The 18,943-nt window shown below is 47.9% G+C and overlaps 1 protein-coding gene across 1 annotated transcript in view; it reads left to right on the top strand.

The window, feature by feature from the left end:
- The window catches only part of KMT2B (lysine methyltransferase 2B), a 62,900-nt gene that overhangs the window by 8,367 nt on the left and 35,590 nt on the right, over positions 1–18,943 (top strand). Inside the window, 5 exon segments of the mRNA XM_081018559.1 lie at positions 6,411–6,486; positions 8,254–10,496; positions 14,448–14,561; positions 14,848–15,010; positions 16,679–16,931. Of these exon segments, the coding sequence (XP_080874685.1) occupies positions 6,411–6,486; positions 8,254–10,496; positions 14,448–14,561; positions 14,848–15,010; positions 16,679–16,931 (2,849 nt within the window).

Below are 18,943 nucleotides of genomic sequence, written 5' to 3'. Positions count from 1 at the left end.
GGGAAGCCCTTCAGTAACCTTTACCAAAAGTGTAATACTGGCACACCTAGACAGGGCCCTTGTTTGCCTCTGTTTCATCAATGCCCGTTTCTGTGTCTGCAATGGACAATTACCCACAACAGGTCAGGGGTGGTATGGGTGGATTAAGACACTCTAGAGCAGGGGTAGGCAACCTAAGGCCCATGGGCCAAAAGCAGCCCACAGGGGTTGTTTAACTGGCCTACGAGCTGCCCCCGAACCGAGCTGCCCACTCAGTGAGTCCCCGAATGCTGCACTAAACCAACGTGGCGCAGGGACTCGCTTCCGCAGTGCCAGAAATCGCGTCTGCGCATGCACAGACAGTGGAAATCGCATCTGTGCAGGCACTGAAAAGCGCTTCTGTGCAGACGCCGTAAATCGCATCTGCACAGATGCAGACGCCAGAAATCGCGGGCGCGCATGCAGTCCAGCCCATGAAGGGCTCTCCACTGGAGTGAACCGGCCCAGGCGAGGTAAACCTTGCTGACCCCTGCTCTAGAGATCAGTAGTTGGCTTGAGACATATTTGTTGATTTTTTTTTTTCAGAATCACAAATCAGTGATAGAGAGGGAAAAATACACTCTAGGATTGCTCCTCAAAATATAAGGGTGGTGGTTCATCGTCTTGCTGTTCTTGAATCCGGGTTCAAGCATTCAGCAGGAGGCGTTATGCAGTGTGTCTCAGCTTGAGCATGCATATGAGCGATAGCCTATATGGAAGCATCTTTGCATAATCTCCCTATTGTTCCATCAGGGAAGGAGTTTTGACAGGCTGCCTGCCCTTGGAGTGCCAGTTGCATGCGTGCAAGAAGATTTCGACACTGCATTTAAGTGTGCAATATCCCTGTGCCTTCTGTGACAGCAGAGCCTTTGTGAACCCAGTCCTGCGTGTCCTCTGTGATCTGTGAACAATGTGACCTTCACATCATGAACTATGGAGTTAGCTGTTTCCCCCCAGTAAAGCTGTCCACCCATTCAAATAAATGTTGGCTGATTAATTGGATGAGTTTTGGTTGGTTAATGGATTAAGATCCACCCCAGGGTACATGTCTGATGGGGGTACATGACAACACAGCCACCTTGCTGAAGCTAAACTGGACGATGGCCAGGGAACCCCACAAACATCGCTTTGAGTTCCACGAAGGAAGGAAGGCAAGATACAGGTGTGCTAAAAATATATATATATATCAGAAACTGGCGTGCAAGAGGTCAAGTGATCGTTTGTAACAATAAGCAGATGTCTTCTGTTTCTAGATGATGTGTGAGCATACATTGCATCAGGTGTTCCAAAATGCATTTTTCTTTCTCCCACTGGGAAGAATCTCATGGCACCTTGAAGGCTGGAACATTTATTATGGCATATGCTTTTGTGGACTAGCATCCTCTTCACCAGATGCCTGAAATATAATTGGGATTGTGTGTGTTTTAAGGTCCCAGCCACACCATACATTTAAAGCACATTTATGCCACTTTTAACAATTCTAGGAATCCTAGGAACTGTCATTTGCCCCCCCCCCCCGCCTACTAGTGCCAGGAGCTTTGCATTATTGCCAACCTTGTCTTGTAATGGTCACTCACTTAGGTTTTTTCATAATTTCTCTGTCTGTTATTTATGCATTTTGTTTCCTTCCGGCTTCAATGCTCCCTACCACTGCTCTCAAAAAATGTACATACGTCTCTACCAATTATTTAAAAAAATTCTTCATACATCTGACAAAGTGGATTCTAGTCCATGAAGGCTTATGTCTACCTTAGATTAGTCTAAGGTACTACAGCGCTCTTTGCTGTGTTTGCTGCCCTATTGTGATGGTCATCTGCAATTTTTATGAACACTTGTGTTTAAGTAATATTAAAACAATTCACTTTCTTAATCAGGGGACCTTTTTAAGGCGATTGTTCAGTTCCATTTCCAAAGTTTTAATCAAACGTTGCCTCCCTAGTGTTTTATATTGATAAATGACACATGTAGGGGGGGGTTCGTATTAGGATGTGTGGGGTTTCTTGTCTGGAAGGAGGGCTTGCCAACCTGCCAGTGGGTGCTCCATCCAGGTCTGGAGGTGCCCTTATTGTGAGGATAGGGAACCTTGGGGCCGATGTGCCCCCTACAGCCTTCTCTGTGTGACCTTCAAGAGTCTCACTAGGCCACACCTTTCATCAGTCCTCCCTCATTCCTTCCTAAAGTACCTAATGGCGGATCTTGCCTGCCTGGGTGGAGGTAGCTATAGGTGTATAGACACCACTAGCTTTCATGTGTCTGGAACATAGCCTACTGTCACATCCATTAACATACCTATTTTGGTTGCTACTCCCACCCACCCCTAGCATGCAGTCCCAGAAGATTGTCCATTAGGAAATGACTCCCTTACCTACTACCTTCCTGTAGGATTTAATGGCAACCACTCACTTACATAGGAGAAAGCCAAGAGGTGCCCTTGGGGACACCTTTGTGGAGGGGCCTTGGTTTGATCCCTGCCCCTGCTCCCCCCCTCCCATCGCTGAGGCTTTCTTCTGTATCATACTAGAGGATTACCAGGACCCAAACCTTGGTATTTTCTAGCTATATAGTGAGAAGGAGAAAACACAGTTCTCGAGAGAGGAAAGGCACCTTCCTCTTTCTCCCCCACCCCCAAATTCTCCAGGATACTTGCTGTAAGCTGTCAGGCCTTTGGCAGGTCAGTTGTCTTCCCTCTCCATCCTCAGTTTGTTATCAACGGACGCATGAACATTCCGCATATCAAGCTTCTCTCAGCCCTGGACTTCCTGGATAGACTTGCACAAGCTCTAGTCCGTCTTAGTTATGTGTAGGGTATACTGGTGTTGACGCTGGAGTGGGGCAGGTCTAAAAGCAGAAGAAGTCACCTGCGAGTACCTGTTTGCATGCAGAGACTCTGCATGATTGGGAAGCCTAGTTGCATGGAGCCCTTCTCTATGAGTTGGTGTCTGCACACAGCATGTTGTTGCAGAAGGACAACTCAGCCGGGGGTGAGGGGAGACCTGCTGTGTGCATGAGTAACACCCTGAAGGCGTTTCTGGCTGAATTCTGGTTCCTTAGACCAGGGCTTGGAAGCGTACACCCAGGGGCCAAATGTGGCCCTCGAGCTTGCCCTCTGAACTCTCCCCGGACCACACTCCTCACTGGCCATGCTGTGCTCCCAAAGTGCTTTTGCTTGGCTGGAATGTTGTTGCTGTGCCCACTTTGCCTCTGGTTCTGCCCACCAATTATATTTCTTCCTTAAACGGTGGCCCTCAGGCTGAAAAAGTCTCACCATCTCTGCTTTAGGGGTGTGGGTGTAGGTGTACAGCAGTGTTTCCCAAACTTAGGTCTCCAACTGTTTTTGAACTACAGTTCCCATGATCCCTGGTCTGCTAGCTAGGGATGATGGGAGTTGTAGTCCAAAAACAGCTGGAGAACCAAGTTTGGGAAACACTGATGTAGAGGCTCAACTGCCATAATGATCCTCTTAAGCTCACAGGTTCATGTTAGGTGGTTTGGGTTCTTTTCTTTTCCTTCACCTAAAATGTTGTTTTGATCACAAACTTATGTCTTCCTTTATCTATGGTTTTCCCCAAGTATGTGGACGCTGATGCCTTCTTTGTTGGTAGCCCTGTTTCTTTCCTAAACCGATAGACTCTCAGCCACCTGATTTTACTATGAGATTGAGAGAACAATGAGGCTACCTGAAAGCCCACCAGGTTTGGGGCGGAGGAGAGGGTTGCAAGTTCCAGTTCTTGTCCTGCCAACCCTGTTTGCTACCTCCAGTTCCCAGAAGTTGAAACCACCACTTGCTCCTATTGCTGCAGTTTGCACTAAAAACAAGGCATGTACTTGCAGACTAAAGCAAAACAAAGTGTTTGGTCCCGTTCCCCCCCGGCCCGCCCCATTGCTGCAGTAGCAGTGCCAACACTGTAGTATGTACGGCTGTGGAACTGGGAGACCTTTTCTACCTCATCGCAACCCTCTTTCTATTTTTCTGGTGATGGGCGTTAAAATATATTGTTTTCCCTCTTCCTGCAGCCCAGAAGTGAGACCAGTCTGAGCTGTATGGATGAAGGGAAAGTTTTGCCCCCACTGTAATTCATTTCCCACATATAGCTGTTTCGCCACAGGAATGTATAGCTGCCATTCATTTCCATGACATAAAGTATAGGGATGAACTGGTACTACACCTGCCCTGCTGATCTCTCAATTAAGAAGCAAGTTTGCATCTAACTGCATAGTCCTATCCTAGTTTCTGTTTCTTGGCCAAATCACACCAGGTGCTATCATTGACATTTGTAAGCTGCTCTGGGGCCCTCTTTTTGACTGAAGAATGGGGTAAAATAACAGTTACCCCACCTGCCCTCCTGCCTTAGCTGAACACAGGTTTGGTCTCACCTGTTGGCTCAAACATACCGAGAATTTCGGAATGGAACCCAGAGTTCTGTCTCACACCATTCATTGCACTGAACAGAGAGCAACGGTTAGAAAATGAAGAACTCACAAGAATGATAAGGAACTTTCATTTCCTGGCTGGTTGCTCTCTACTGCAGTAGTAGAACACATGCTCTGTGGTGCATTTTGAGATGATCCTGCTGACCTCTCTTGGTGCAAGCTGAAAACTTTCTGGAGCAATGAGCAAATTCTGAATAGTAGGCCTTCCTTTGACAGTCTATTATAGCTATACTATATGCACACAGTGGAGAGAAAGGAGGAAGCATTGGCTAGGTCGGTGTTACTAGGTTTACACATATGCCATATCCAAATCAGCACTGAATAGCAGCATCTAGCCCAGGATTGAGGAACCTTTGACTCTCCAGAGATTGCTGGATCAACAGATCCCATCATCTCCGACCATCCACTAGCTGGGGTGGTGCTGATGGGAGTTGGAGTCCAGCGACTTCTAGAGGACCACAGGTTCCACAGCTCTGATATAGACTAAAGCATATCTTGGTGCATGCGCAGTGCATATCCACAGCTTACAGCAGCTGTCTACTACCAGTAATGCTTCCCCTTTGCAGCACAGCTGCAGGGGGATGCAGAAGGACTTGAATTCGAATTTAGAAGCTGTTGAAGCAACCACCCACTTTGTAGCTGCAAATGTAATAGAATGTGAGAGTCCACAAAAAATAGGTAAATAAAGAGGAATAATGGCTCTCACGCTTCCCTGTTGATCTTCTCCAGGAGTTGCTCCATCCATAATCTGATGTATGTTTTGCATGCCATCTGTCACTAAGCGGCCATTACCTCCAGCCTTGCATGCGGTGCCTGAGAGTTCCCTAAATTTCTTTGGGACCTTCAGAATCAGTCCCCCAACATGGATAAATTTCTTGCTATGTCTGGGGTTTTTGTGTTTGCTGAGACCCAGACTCTCACCTTTCATAAGAGAGGGACAACAGGCCCAGGAACTTTCTCTGCACATCCAAAGATGAGTCCACTATGTGCTCAGATGTGGGTCTGAGGTTACTTTGTATAGATGTGGGGAAACTGTTACATAGCACTTGGGTTTCCAAGTAAAGTTACCCATGTGTTGGGCTGATACTCTTATACACAGTGTGTCACTTGTGAATGGATCAATCATCTGAGACCCTGCTTTGTGGAGTGCTCTCTCCAGGGAGGCTCACCTGGCACCTTTGTAAGATACCTTTAGGCGCTAGGCAAAAACATCCCTCTTCCCCAGGCTTTTGGCTAATTAAACCATCTTATGACCTTTTAAAGTGGGAGTATTTTTTTTGCTTGTTACTGTGGTGTGTATTTTTGTGTCTTCATATTGTAAACTGCTCAGGGATTCTTGGATGAAGGGCGGTATAGAATTTTCAGTAATAGTAGTAATAGTGGTAGTAGTAATAATAATAATAATAATAATAATAATAATAATAAATGACTGACTTGCCCTGTGGTACTCACAGCAGCCACATACGGAAAAAGCTTTGATTGCTGCTCCTCTGAGAAGTGCAAACTGGCCATTTTGCACACAATTCGCAGTAGATGTACACATGTTTTGGTGTCTGTATGTCCATACATTTGAATAAGCTCTGTGACACTTCTCATCAAACAAATCTGAATGATGCCAAGTAACTCTGCAGGGCGTATTTTTGAACATGTGTCTTGCTGCTCTGCCATTAACACTTTGTACACAGCCCTGCCCAGGTGTTTTGTCTATTGTACGCTACCCTGGAATCTGATTGAATAAAGTGTGACTTAGAAATGTAAATAAATCCTCCCCCTTTATTTTCAAATAATTGTATGGGCAGTGGTGGTGATGGGGAGGCACCCCAGAGTTGTGCAGCGGTGTTGGAAGAAAGGGGTTTAACCATGGCTACATGGGTGATCTGCTGTAAGGAAAGGGCCGGGTGGTTTCTTCCTTGAACGTGACCCTCACTTGTGACTCCAGTTCCTTCTCTCTTGCCTGGCAGAAGGAGTTCCTGGGCTTCCATTCAGAGGATGACGCCTCTCAGAGCTCGCTGCGTGCTGCTCTACGGTTTAAAAGAGGTAAGGGTGCCATTGCGGGTGCCTCTTGGTGGTTTTCTGGCTGATCTGACAGTGGTCTGGAGCATCTGCACACACATTTAAGTCCCAGCAATAGCAACATGGAAAAACAAGACATAAAAAACCCATTAAGAAATTCTGTTGAACAGAAACAAGCATAGCCAGACTAAACTAATAATAATAGTAATAAAGCACAGCATTCTGTCAGAGGGCCAGACTACATGTTGCATGTTAATAGCATGTTTAGATTATGTGCAACTCTCTTACAAAAAAAAAAGCAGGCACAGGGAGTCTAGATGTGATGTTTTTTGTTACAAGAAAGCTATCCGAAGCAAGCAATTCATTATATTAATTAGTTGCCCTGCTTGTGTGTCTTGATCTTCAGCTCATGGAACACTGAGATCAACTTTATGTAGTGAAAATAGACAGCTACATCTACCAATGCCATAGTACAAGTGAGAAAATGAAACAGTTACAGTATAAAAGCAGCATCCAAAATTTAAACTAAAATAGCAGCAAAGGTAGCCTTTGGCTAATTAAGCCAACTATGGTCTTTTAAACTGGGTGGGTAATTTTTTTTGCTACTATGTTATGCATTTTTGTGTTTTGATAATGTACATGGCCACCCTGTGATCCTTGGATGAAGGGTAGCATAGAAATTTAATATGCGATGAGAAGCCCGGCTCTTTTCCCATCTTTTTGTCATGCTGTTTGACTTAGCTCAGTTGCATGCCTATGGAGTTTCACATTTGTTCCTAGCAAATTGTGTCTTCTTGCTTTCCGTTGTTACAAGGGCTGCCAACCAATGGAAGAACGTTTAACTGGTTCATCATTTGACTTGCAAAGAGTTGATTGAGATTTTTAAAAAATGTGTATTATCACAGCTTCCCTATAGGTGCATTCTGGGGAATACTGAAGAGAATCTGAGAGAACATTTATTTAACAAAATGTATAGACCACTTGATTTTAAAAGAAAGAAGTCTAAGCAATTTATATAAAATAGCATTTTCTTATTAATTTATATATTGATAAATTCAACAAACTTTAAAAGAAAGTCAAAATGTGGATAAAATCTGCAGCTTAAGGACAAGTAGACATAAAAAAACAAATAAAAATTATGTGTCTGGCTAGGCTTGCCTAAACAAAAGGGAGTTTTTAGTAGGCACCAGAAACAAGATAGTGACTGTCATATCAACAGACAGGGAGCTCTGGAGCATAGGTGCTGAAAAGTCTTGACTCCTCAAAAGTGGGGAATACATGTTACTAATCATTGGTCAAAGAAAATGCCTTCTTCAGTGTCCTGCTATGTTTTCCTGCTAGTAAGGACTTATGGGTGCTGCCTGTCTCGGTGCACATGCTGTCAGTGGTGCCACATGTGCTCACCTGGAAGCAGTTGTTTGCTTACTGTAAGTGACCACTCCAAGTGTTTAACTGTTTCGACAAAACTGTCTGCAAGTTGAAGTATTGAGAATCCTTCTGCTCTCTGGAGGTGCGCTTCCCAGCATGTTACCGTATTTTTCGCTCTATAAAACGCACCCGACCATAACACGCACGTAGTTTTTAGAGGAGGAAAATCCATAGGCATGCCACCCGTAGACATTTCCTCCATAACACGCACAGACATTTCCCCTTACTTTCTAGGAGGAAAAAAGTGAGTGTTATGGTGCAAAAAATACAGTATATCCAGGGCCTGGTGCTGTACACACTGCCCTTGTAGATTGGAAACTCCAGAGGCATTTTGACAGCCAAGATTCCCTTCTCTCCTTACAGGCGCAGTGCTGCCGGCACGTGGTCGGAAAAAAAGGGGGCTTGCTGAGGATACCCTTTCCAAGCGGCTGTCGAAGCAGAGAGCTGTGGAATCCCAGCGGGAGCGGATGGTGAAGGCTTTGGCTGAGCTGCTTCAGAGCAATAAGGGGTCTCCAGCAAGGACAGATCGGCTGTCGGCATCCAGCCCCCAAGCTGGCGGCATGCTTCCTGAGCAGCCTGAAGCAGACCCAGAGCCTGGCGACCCCACAAAACCCTCCGTCTCCCCTGCCCTCCCGTCCCAAATGGAGAAGGACCTCAACTCTGTTGTGTCGCCCAGGCCGCGAGGCCGGCCACGGGGCTCTTTCACAAAGAGGCTCATTGCGAGACCCAAGCCTCCTTGTCAAAGCACCAAAGCTCCAGATTCCACCCTGGAACCCAGCAGCAGCAGCAGCCCTCGGTCACCCTCACCGTGCCAAGTGGCCAGCCCCTCCCCTCCGCCCCAGGAGCCCCCGAAGAAGCCGCCACTCATCCTGAAGTTCTTCTCAAAGGCCAAGCGGCACAAGTCCGGCCAGCTGGTGGTGACCCACGTCCGGCTAAAAACTCCCGGGCACAGGAGGGGCCGCAAGAGGAAGTGGAGCGTTGTGCCGAGGAAGGGAATCTCCCCACTTCCTTCCCGGTCTGTATCGGAGTCAGAGGCACCTTTGTCAGAGTCAGACGGGTCTGCCCCAGAGCCGGAACAGAAAGAGGAGTCTTGTACTCTAGAATCTCAGGCAGAAGTCCTTTTCCCAGAGCCCCAGCCAGAACTTGCTGCCCCAGAGCCAGAGCCAGAGCCACAACTAGAGGTGATTGCCCAAGAATCTGAGCAACTCTCAGAGGCTCCTGTCCTAGAGCTGGAGGCTTCTGAGCCAGAACCAGAAGCTCCAGCACCCGGAGGTGGCGTTCCTGCTTCACCCAGTGAGATAGCTGGCCAGCAAGAGCACCAGCAGCCCTGCCCGCAGAGTGACGGGTCAGGAGTTGTTTCCGAGGAGGGGACTTCCAGCATTGCCCTTTCCACGCGGGCGCAGTGTTTGAAAAGGGGTCGCGGGCGTCCTCCCCTGACCGCTACGCAGCGGGCCCAGCGTTTGGCTTCTCAGCACCTGCCGGCCAAAGCCAGGGAGGAGGCTCTAGCAGCTGCACAGCAGCCTGGCGGGCCTGGCTTCGAAGAGGCGCCAGGTCACAAGGCCAACTTCCTGAAGAATATCCGCCAGTTCATCATGCCCGTGGTGAGCGCCCGCTCGTCGCGCCTCATCCGGACCCCCCGCCGCTTTATGGACGAGGTTCCGCAGAAGGCAGCCAAGCCCGTGGAAAGCGCTGCAGCGGATGGGCCTTGTGCAGACAAGCAGGAGACTCCCATGCTGCCGTTGCTGGAGACTCCTCTTCAGCTGACTCCCCCAGCCCCTAGCTCCCCTGATAAAGATACCTCTCGGGCCCTGTCGCCCCCGCCTTCCCCCAGTGTGCCCCTCCTAACTTCCTCCATTCCCGCCCTACCTGAGAAGCGCCGTTCCATCCTTCGGGAGCCCACATTCAGGTGGACCTCGCTGAGCCCCCCGTCGCCCCCCAAGGATACGGGCAAGGCGCTCTTCCATCTTCCTTGCGAAGATTCGTCTCCTTTGCTCAGCACTCCAGCGCCAACCCCATCTCCCCCGGCCAAGCGGACCCCGCTGCTGCGAGCCCCCCAGTTCACACCCAGCGAGGCACACCTGAAGATCTACGAATCTCTGACGGTGTCTCCTGAGGAATCTGATCTAGTGCCTGCGTCCCCTGAGCTCAGGAGGGATCTCCCCACACTGCAGCAAGAGGGTCTCCTGCTCCCTTACGAGCCAGTGGTGACCCGCAGTGGCAAGAAGCTGTTGGGAAGGACGAACCACCTTGCCCTGCCCCTCTTCCCAGAGGTTTCTAGGCCACTTGGGGCTCAGGGCAAAGAGCTGATCACCATGGAGGATGTCAATTCTCCTGGCGTAGTTCACAAGGTGGCCATCCGGAGGATTCTGCCTCCGTCGGCCCAAGTGGAAGAGGAGGAGGAGGAGGAGGAGGAGGTGGCAGCTGAGAGTTCAGAGAGTGAGGGAGAGCCAGCTAGCCTGCGCTCGGAGGCACTGAAGCCCCCTCCAGAGGAGCCCAAGCCCCTTATTACCCAGCTGTCAAGCATGGATAAGGTATACAGCTTGCTCACTCGTGCCAAGGTGCAGCTGTACAAGATCGATCAGCAGAAGCACTTCAAAATGACGCCGGTAAGAGAAGCCTCAGGGGTGGGAGTGGCAAGGCTTTGGCGCGATAGGCAAGGCTGTGCATTTGTAGAAGGAAAGGCCGATGGTCTTTGGGGCCTCGGTTAATGATTTTGCTTCATCTGTTTTGTTTTTAAGCTCCATGCCCCACTGTGGTACTGTGTACTGTTCATCAAGAGACGTTGTGGGTAAAGTTAACGTTAACCCTGTATAAGTGTCCACATAGGTCATTTTTTCCATTAAAACAGAGCTGGGGTACTTAGAATCATAGAATTGGAAGGACCCTGAGAATCCTTTAACCCAACCCCCTGAAATGCAGGAATATGCAGCTGTCCCATACTGGGATTGAGCCTTCAACCTAAGCATTATCAGCACCATGCTCTAACCAACTGCGTTATTGAATTCCCATCAGCTGCATGCAGCGCGGCCAGCGGTCACGACATTGGAAGGACCACAGGTTCTCCATCCCTGCATTAAAAGAAGTTGTGATAATTGGGCCAGCCAAATAAGGCTGTGACCTAAGAATCTTTCTGGATGAGACCAAAGGGTCATCCAGTCCAACAACCTGTTCTCACAATGGCCAAGCGGGACCTGAGAGCAACACCAGGTCCTACTTAGGTTTTCCAGGAACAGGTAGGTTCAGAGAGGAATACAGCCTCTGATCCTGGAGACAGGGCACAACCATTGTAGTTGGTAGCCATTGGTAGACCTGTCCTCCACCAAGTTGTCATCCAAACTGGTGGGTCATGACCAGTGTTAGAAACTGAGATATGAAAGCTAGGAGCTACGTGGCACCTTAAACCTAGGTTATGGTGCGCTTTTTAAATAACGAAGAATACAAAGCTGAAAATGAATGAACTGCGGCTAAAATGTTATATTCATTTTTCACATGGCCTAGTCCTTCCCCTGCCCACCCTCCTAATATTCTTAAGAGGGTCTCTTCTCCAGTCTTCAGAGAGTAGCTGGAAGTGGGGAGGCAGAAAAACGTATTCCTTTCCTTCCACTCTGCAGCTTTAATCTGAAATCTTAGGCGCAGTACTGCACCCAGAGCTCAGAAACTGCTTGCACTGATGAAATCCCCTGTCGCAAAATGCGCCTAGAACAATGGGTGTTTCGAGCACTGGCTATGACTACATCTTGGGGCAGGAGATTCCATAGTTTAACTATGCTCTGTGTGAAGAAGTATGTCTTTTTTTCCTATCTGGATTCTTCCAACGTTCTGCATCCTTGAATGACGCTGGATTCCAGTATTATGAGGGAAGGAGAAAAACTTGCCTTTTCTAAACTAAAAGTCCCAAATATTGTAACCTTTCCTCATAGGTATAGTTGATACATCACCCAGCACTGGTTTGAGGGCCAGAGTGTGATGGTGCCTTCACCTGGAGGTGTATCGTGGGTGAAACTGCCATCGCTCCTGAGTTACACTGCCACGGAAGGAGAAGCAAGCTGTATTGGCCAAGGGCCCACAAGACCCTGGGGTGAAACTGCTGGCATTCCTGCTGAGGCGGCTTCACCCCAGTGCATCGTGGGGCCCCCACCCAATGCAACTTGTTCCTCCCTCTGCTTTTCAACATCGTGATGTATTACGATATCATGGTGTTCGATTGGTGATAAATTGCAACATTGAAAAGCTGATATCACCCAGCCCTTCTCATAGGTGAGTTGCCCCAGCCCCGGGATCATTTTGATTTAACTTTTCCGTGCCCTATGATATCCTTTTTGAGGTGTGGTAACTGGAACCGTACGCAGTAATCTTGAGTGCAGGCACACTATATAGATTTGTATGACGGCATTAATACATTGGCAGTTTTATTTTCAATCCCTTTCCCTAACATGGAATTTGCCTTTTCCACACTGCTGCTTGTTGGGACTGCAATTGCATCGAGCTATTCCCCATGGCTCCAGTAACCCTTTTCCTGTTACTTACTGCTGGTTCAGAACCCCTTAACCATATATGTGATTTTTTTTTAACCCAAGTGTGTGCCACTTTGCCCTTGTTTCATCAAATCGCATTTGCCATCTTAATGCCCATTCGCCTAGCTTGGGTGCATCCTTTGGGAGCTCCTCGCAGTCCCTCACCATGCTGCACACTAGGGTGTCATCAGAGAACTTGGCCACCTCATTGCTCATCCCTAAATGCAAGTGATTTATAAACAAGCAAAAATACTGATCCTTGGGGGAATCCGCTTCTTACATTCCTCTGTCGCGAGAACTTCCCTTTTATTTCTACTCTCTGCTCTGCCACCAAGCTTTGGCCCTCTCCCCTGACAAAAAAAGACGTGCACAGCAGTTCTAAGACCAACACATGGCATGGCCACATCCAGGGCAATGTGCTAAAGTAATCAAAAGTCCTTTGCAAGGAAAATGGTGACCTGTTTAGATTATGCAGATTAAGCATAATCTGTTTTGCATAACTTCACTTCCGCTTGTCAGGGCTGGAAGCCAGGCAGGGTACTGAAGTCCAGCCCCTGGCCACAGCAAAATCTACATCTCTTTCCCACCATCAATTGATCGTTTTATGTGTATGTCGCTTTCCCAAAGTTAAAACAGTGCTCGAGGCGGCTTGCAACATGAAAACATTTCATAATTACAAATATAACAGAAGTCATAAACAATTAATGGAACATCAAAAAGTACACATTGAACAATTTCCATGTAAATCATAAGATCTAAAATACAGAAATGAAAAATTAATATCGATAACGGCAGCAAACCTCCCTTCCCCACGAAATCTGCTAAATAATACTCCAGCCAAAGAGTCTGTTCAACAGCCTCAGCTTTTGTAACTGGAGTCAGCCTTCCCAGAGCAGGTGGAAAAAGGCCTGTAAGGTAGGGAGCATGTCTTCCAAAACTCGCAGCTGAAATGGTCTCCACAAAACACATACACCTGAGATCTGATCAGTTGACCACACACCTTCAAGCCTCTGATTGTAATCTTAGGAATGTAACACTAGCTTTTAAAAGTCTGAAAGCAGAGAGTTTCTGGATGCTGAATTCTGCATTGTAGATTATGCTCTGTGCTTGACTCTTACTTGGGAATACCTTTTCTACTTAAACCTGTGTCTAAAGAGTCTGGAGTTATGTTTAAATAAGCTAAACCTCATATTCTTTGAACAACCAGAATTTCTAGGTAAGTGAAATTCTCCATTTTGCATTCAGAAAGCACTCTTTGATTTTATTACATTAACATAAAGAGCAAGCGTACATAAATGCATATGCTTCTATTTTGAAAGCTTTGTTTCTGGTTGTATAATTAATGTTTGGGGTCCCCCACTCCCATAGTTTTGATTTTTGTGTGTGTCTTGATGTGGGTTGGGGAAGAAAAGCCAAGAATCCTGAAATAGATCAATAATGCATTGCAGGGGGTTGGACTAGATGACCCTCAGGGGAAGAAGGAGGGAGGGAGAGAGGCTGAGGCTGAAGGTGGTGATTGGGGTACAGTAGCTATACTGAGAGTAGAAGTCACACAGCTCCCACTGAAGCACCTCTTGTTTTCACGAGTCCCACGCAAATGGCCTTCACTTTTAGGGAGCCAAGACTGTGGGTTTCCAGTGTCATCTTCGTTTTGCTTTTTAAAGAGAGTCTGAATTTTTAGTACCAGCCATTGGACTGTTTGGAGGGTATGTCCAGTGCTTTGCAATGCAGTTAGCCAACATGGTGCCCTCCAGAAGTTGTGGACTATTTTCTCCTAGCATCCCTGACCATTGACCATGCTGGCTGGGGCTGATGGGAGTTGGAGTCTCAGCAGTATCTGGACAGCACCATACATATAGGCATGTTCTGTGTTTGTGCAACTGGCATCACAGATCAGTTTCCACAAACACATTCGCAGGCTGAGAGCTGCCGTTATGCTGGGGAGAGGCCAGTGTTGCTTGGGACATTTGGTATATGCAAAAAGAGTCTCAAATGCTAACTAATTAACTAACTACCTTTCATCTGTGTGTGTCTTTTCTATAGGGGTGTCAAACAGTCAATACTGAGCTCTTTGAGACTCCAAAGGTCCCTGTTAAGCAGGAGGTGACTACTGAACTCAAAGTGGCAGAAGAGGACAGGAAAGAGGACAGGAAGCAGGTAACTATTTGCATGTATATACAGTGGTGTAGCTGAACTCCGGTTAGTGACAATGATTCTGGTTTCCAGAGCAATGGATCCTATGTAGACACAGGTATCCTCTGTGCAGATTGCCTTTCTTGGCCTGGCCTGCCAGTGGCTTTTAGCAGTGTAGTCCTTCTCTGTACTCCTGGCAAGCGCCGGGTGGTACAGGTTCACTGAGAACTGGGGGGGGGGGGTGTTTCAGGGCCGGCCCTGCTGTTTACCATTCATGCCCATGGCCGATCCTAATTCTCTTCCCTTGCAGGGCCAAGAGTCCCCCGTGCAGGGCCCTCGGATCAAGCACGTGTGTCGGCATGCCTCAGTGGCCCTGGGGCAGTCTCGTGCCATGGTGCCAGAGGATGTGCCGCGCCTCAGTGCCCTGCCGCTGCGGGAGAGGGAGGAGATCGCTGCATCGCCCACAGTAGAGGGTGAGTGGTTGTGTGGGGATGCCAGCTTGAAGCTTTCTTTCCTTTACGCTCTGTGGCCTCTTTTTAAAGGGTGAGCATGATAACGTGAGGAGCGCTGAGCTGCAGGATCACAGGGCTATTAATGGGCGCACTAATATGTGGCATCTCCTTCTGTAGCTATGTGGCAAAGATGTTTATTGATCCTCGGTGGGATAATCAGGGGAGCGATAAGGAAGACTGGAAAACCAGTGTTAGCTCTGCACAGATCCTGGAGAGCACTGCCATCATGCCATATTCAGGGGACACTGGTTTTGGCTAGGACTGATGGTAGAGCTGGGCAATATATCACTATATCATCCAAAACCGGTTTGAATTCCGTATCGTTCTATCGCTTTCATAATTTTTCACCTGGCAATATATTGCAAATCATGATGTGTGTTAGGGTTGGGCAATATAGCATCCAAAACCAGTTCGAAGTCCGTATTGTGATACCAGTTTCATAATTTTTGACCTGGCAATATATCACAACTTATTATGTATATGTGTCTGTGCTATGCAAACACCACTATGTGGAAAAAAAACCGGGAAGCCAGCCATTGCTTCTACATAGCCCCATCCTTATTTCAGACATTGTGGTATATCAGTATATCACGTTGTTTAGCTGGTGATATACCGCAATGTTGAAAACCAGATACAGTTGTAGCTTGGATCCCGAACTCGGAACATTTTGGCTCCCAAATGCCACAAACCCGGAAGTGAGTGTTCTGGTTTGCGAACATTCTTTGGAAGCCGAACGTCTGGTGTGGCTTCCGCGGCTTCCAATTGGGTGTATGAAGCTCCTACAGCCAATTGGAAGCCGTGCGTTGGTTGCCGAACGTTTTTGGAAGTTGAACAGACTTCCGGAATGGATTCCATTCGACAACCAAGGTACGACTGTATTGCCCAGGCCCAGTTGATGGAGGTGAGGGGCAGGGCTTCCTCCGACAGAAGCCCCATGGATGGGGACTTCCGTGTGAACAGTTCCTCATTGCTCAAATTCGAACTTTCTTCAGGCCTCAGAGGTTGGTGCAAAGGCTCTTGGGATTGCTGGGTGCTGTTTCCGTGCCTTTTTTGCCCCTTCTGGGCTCTTCTAGGCCTGTTTTGTCATTTTAAAATTCACTTCCGCGCATTTGTGCAGTTAGGCATCAATCAGAGGCACGTAAACGAGGAGTTGCCTGTACTTTCTTTGGGAGGAGCAATTCCATACTTAAGCCTTTAGTGTCAAAGTGAAAATGCAGGAGCCTTTACACGGGCTGAGTTCCCTTCTTGCCAATAGCACACAGTCTTACCTAATTAAAAGTCCGACTCTTTGGAAAGCTGTTCGCCAGTGGAACGGTTTCCTTTGGGAGATCGTGGACTCTCCTTCCTTGGAGGTTTCTAAGCAGAGGTTGGATGCCCACCTGTCATGGATGCTTTAGCTGAGTTGGGGTTGGACTAGATGACCCCAGAGGTCCCTGCCAACTCGACAATCCTATGATTCTCTGACCTAATAAGTGAATGAGATCCTTTTGTGGCCTGGTCCTTTTTACATTGGCTGCACCGAGCTTTTCTTGCGCCCATAGAAATATTTGGCTGACATACAGAGATGTTCTCTGGGGCCTCGAGATGGAGCTGCATTTCGGTCATCTTTTTGAACTTTCCGTTCCACAGAGACCTCCTCAGCCTCAGAGAGCGAAAGCGGCCACCAGAAGCAAGTGAAGGCAGATACGGCCGTCAAGGCCGCGCCACCCCCTGTGCGTCGCCACGTCTCCCACCATCACCACCACCACCACGGCAAGAAGAACAGAATGACGCGCTGTGGGAAGTGCAAAGGCTGCCTGAAGCTGCAGGACTGTGGGGAGTGCATCAACTGCCTAGACAAGCCGAAGTTTGGCGGGCCAAACACCAAGAAGCAGTGCTGCGTGTGAGTATGTCCTGGAGGGTTCCCAGTTCGTTGCTGAATTTTGCCCTCCGGCTTCTCTCTTCTGTGCTGCTTGGGAACCGGGAGCTGTGGCCGAAGGGTTCTCTGCCCAGCCAAGAAAATAGGTGATGTCCAGTGGTTTTGTGGCTGAGGTTAGGTAGATGCTGGAGTTGCGCAGCTCCCGTGCAGAGCTCAGTTTGGGCTGCAGAATCTTGCCTGCTAAATGCCTTGGCAGCCACTACCTGCAAAACAAGTTCCCGGGCCTTAAGGCGGGGAAGATAGGCCTGTAAGTGTGTAGACGTTTGCCCCATTTCGACAATGGAGATTTGCATACTACAGCAGCTTGTCTCGTGTTGGATTGGGGAGCGCAGGTGCATATTTGCCCAACCACGTGCCAATTCCAGTGAAGTCTGGAAGTGGTTGGGTGGTTTGTTTATTTAGCATACTTACGTCCCACTTTATAGGAGTTGTAAAAGCAGCTTACGCAGGATTCTTAAAATAAAATGGTGCCCAAATCGAGTGGAAGAACAGAAATAAAATGGTGGTGCCCATCCGGAATCAGGATTATTTGGGCAGTGTTTTCTGCCCTCATCGTTATTCTTCCCTTGCACTATATTTGGTAGCGGCTCCCATTCATTTCTCTTGAAATTCCATTAGGGAACGCAGTCCTCAGCCTGAAAAAGGTTCCTCACACCTCACCTGCTTTTCAAGGTGAACTCAACAGCTTCACCTTCTTGCATGCAGGTAGTTCTGGCAAAGGTGAGCTGTTTGGTTTAATCTCAAATTGAGGTATCTAAACAGCAGTGGTAGAAAGCAGGGACTAGCAACTTTTTTTGGGGGGGGGAACCTGGAGATGTGCCACATAGCCTCGGGAAGCTGCATCCCCCTCTCTTAGCTTGAGTCATCCTCAGAAGGGTGGACAGGTGTCAAGGAGGATGGGACTCCTGTGTTTTTAATAGCTATGCAGAAGAGGTTTCTGAGCCGAGGCAATTCTGTCATGCAAGAAGGTGAGAGGATGGCTATCTGTTATATGGGCAGTAGGCTCCCCCAGGAACCTATTTATAGAGCACGTGTCCTGATTTGCTTGTGGGGAGGTTATATGACAATGAGCAACCATCCTGATCTGCTTGTGGAGTGGTTCATGCATCTTATTCCATGATGCATTTTCCCATCACATTCCTAACTCCAAAAAGTCTGATTTTTTAAAATAAAAAAGTGAATTAGTTGCCCCTAGGGCTGCAGAGCACTTTAATCCACTTGTAAATTGTGCACACCAATCCCTCCCACAAAATATTAGTAAATCTGGAGGCGCCTACTGTTTCCCATAGCTGCGGAGATTAGAAGCACGTTGTTTTAAAACAAGGACCTGAGTTACTGTCAGGGACGCGGGTGGCGCTGTGGGTAAAACCTCAGTGCCTAGGACTTGCCGATCGTATGGTCGGTGGTTCGAATCCCCGCGGCGGGGTGAGCTCCCGTCGTTCGGTCCCAGCTCCTGCCCACCTAGCAGTTTGAAAGCACCCCTAAGTGCAAGTAGATAAATAGGTACCGCTTTATAGCGGGAAGGTAAACAGTGTTTCCGTGTGCGGCACTGGTGCTGGCTCACCAGTGCAGCTTCGTCACGCTGGCCACATGACCCGGAAGTGTCTTCAGACAGCGCCAGCTCCCGGCCTCTTGAGTGAGATGAGCGCACAACCCTAGAGTCGGTCACAACTGGCCCGTACGGGCAGGGGTACCTTTACCTTTACCTTTACACTGTGCATTTGTACATGCTATTGCTTTGTTGTTTTGTTTTACTTGTTTGTATCCTGCATTTTATTCTGGGAACTGCCCTGAGATCTTATGATGAAGGGCGGTATAATAATAATAATAATAATAATAATTATAATAATAATAATAATACAACCCCAGTCCCATGGAAAGCTCTTCCAGCAGAGATTCAGCAGGCACCTTCTGTTTTAACCTTCAGGCATTAGCTTAAACTTCTCCTTGCTACTAGGCTTATGCAGACAATTAAG

Source organism: Podarcis pityusensis, assembly GCF_964106645.2.
Source record: "Podarcis pityusensis genome assembly, chromosome: 8".
In the NCBI taxonomy this organism is placed as follows: Eukaryota; Metazoa; Chordata; class Lepidosauria; order Squamata; family Lacertidae; genus Podarcis; species Podarcis pityusensis.
Note: the sequence above shows the minus strand (reverse complement) of the source record. Positions and strands in the feature narration are given on the sequence as shown.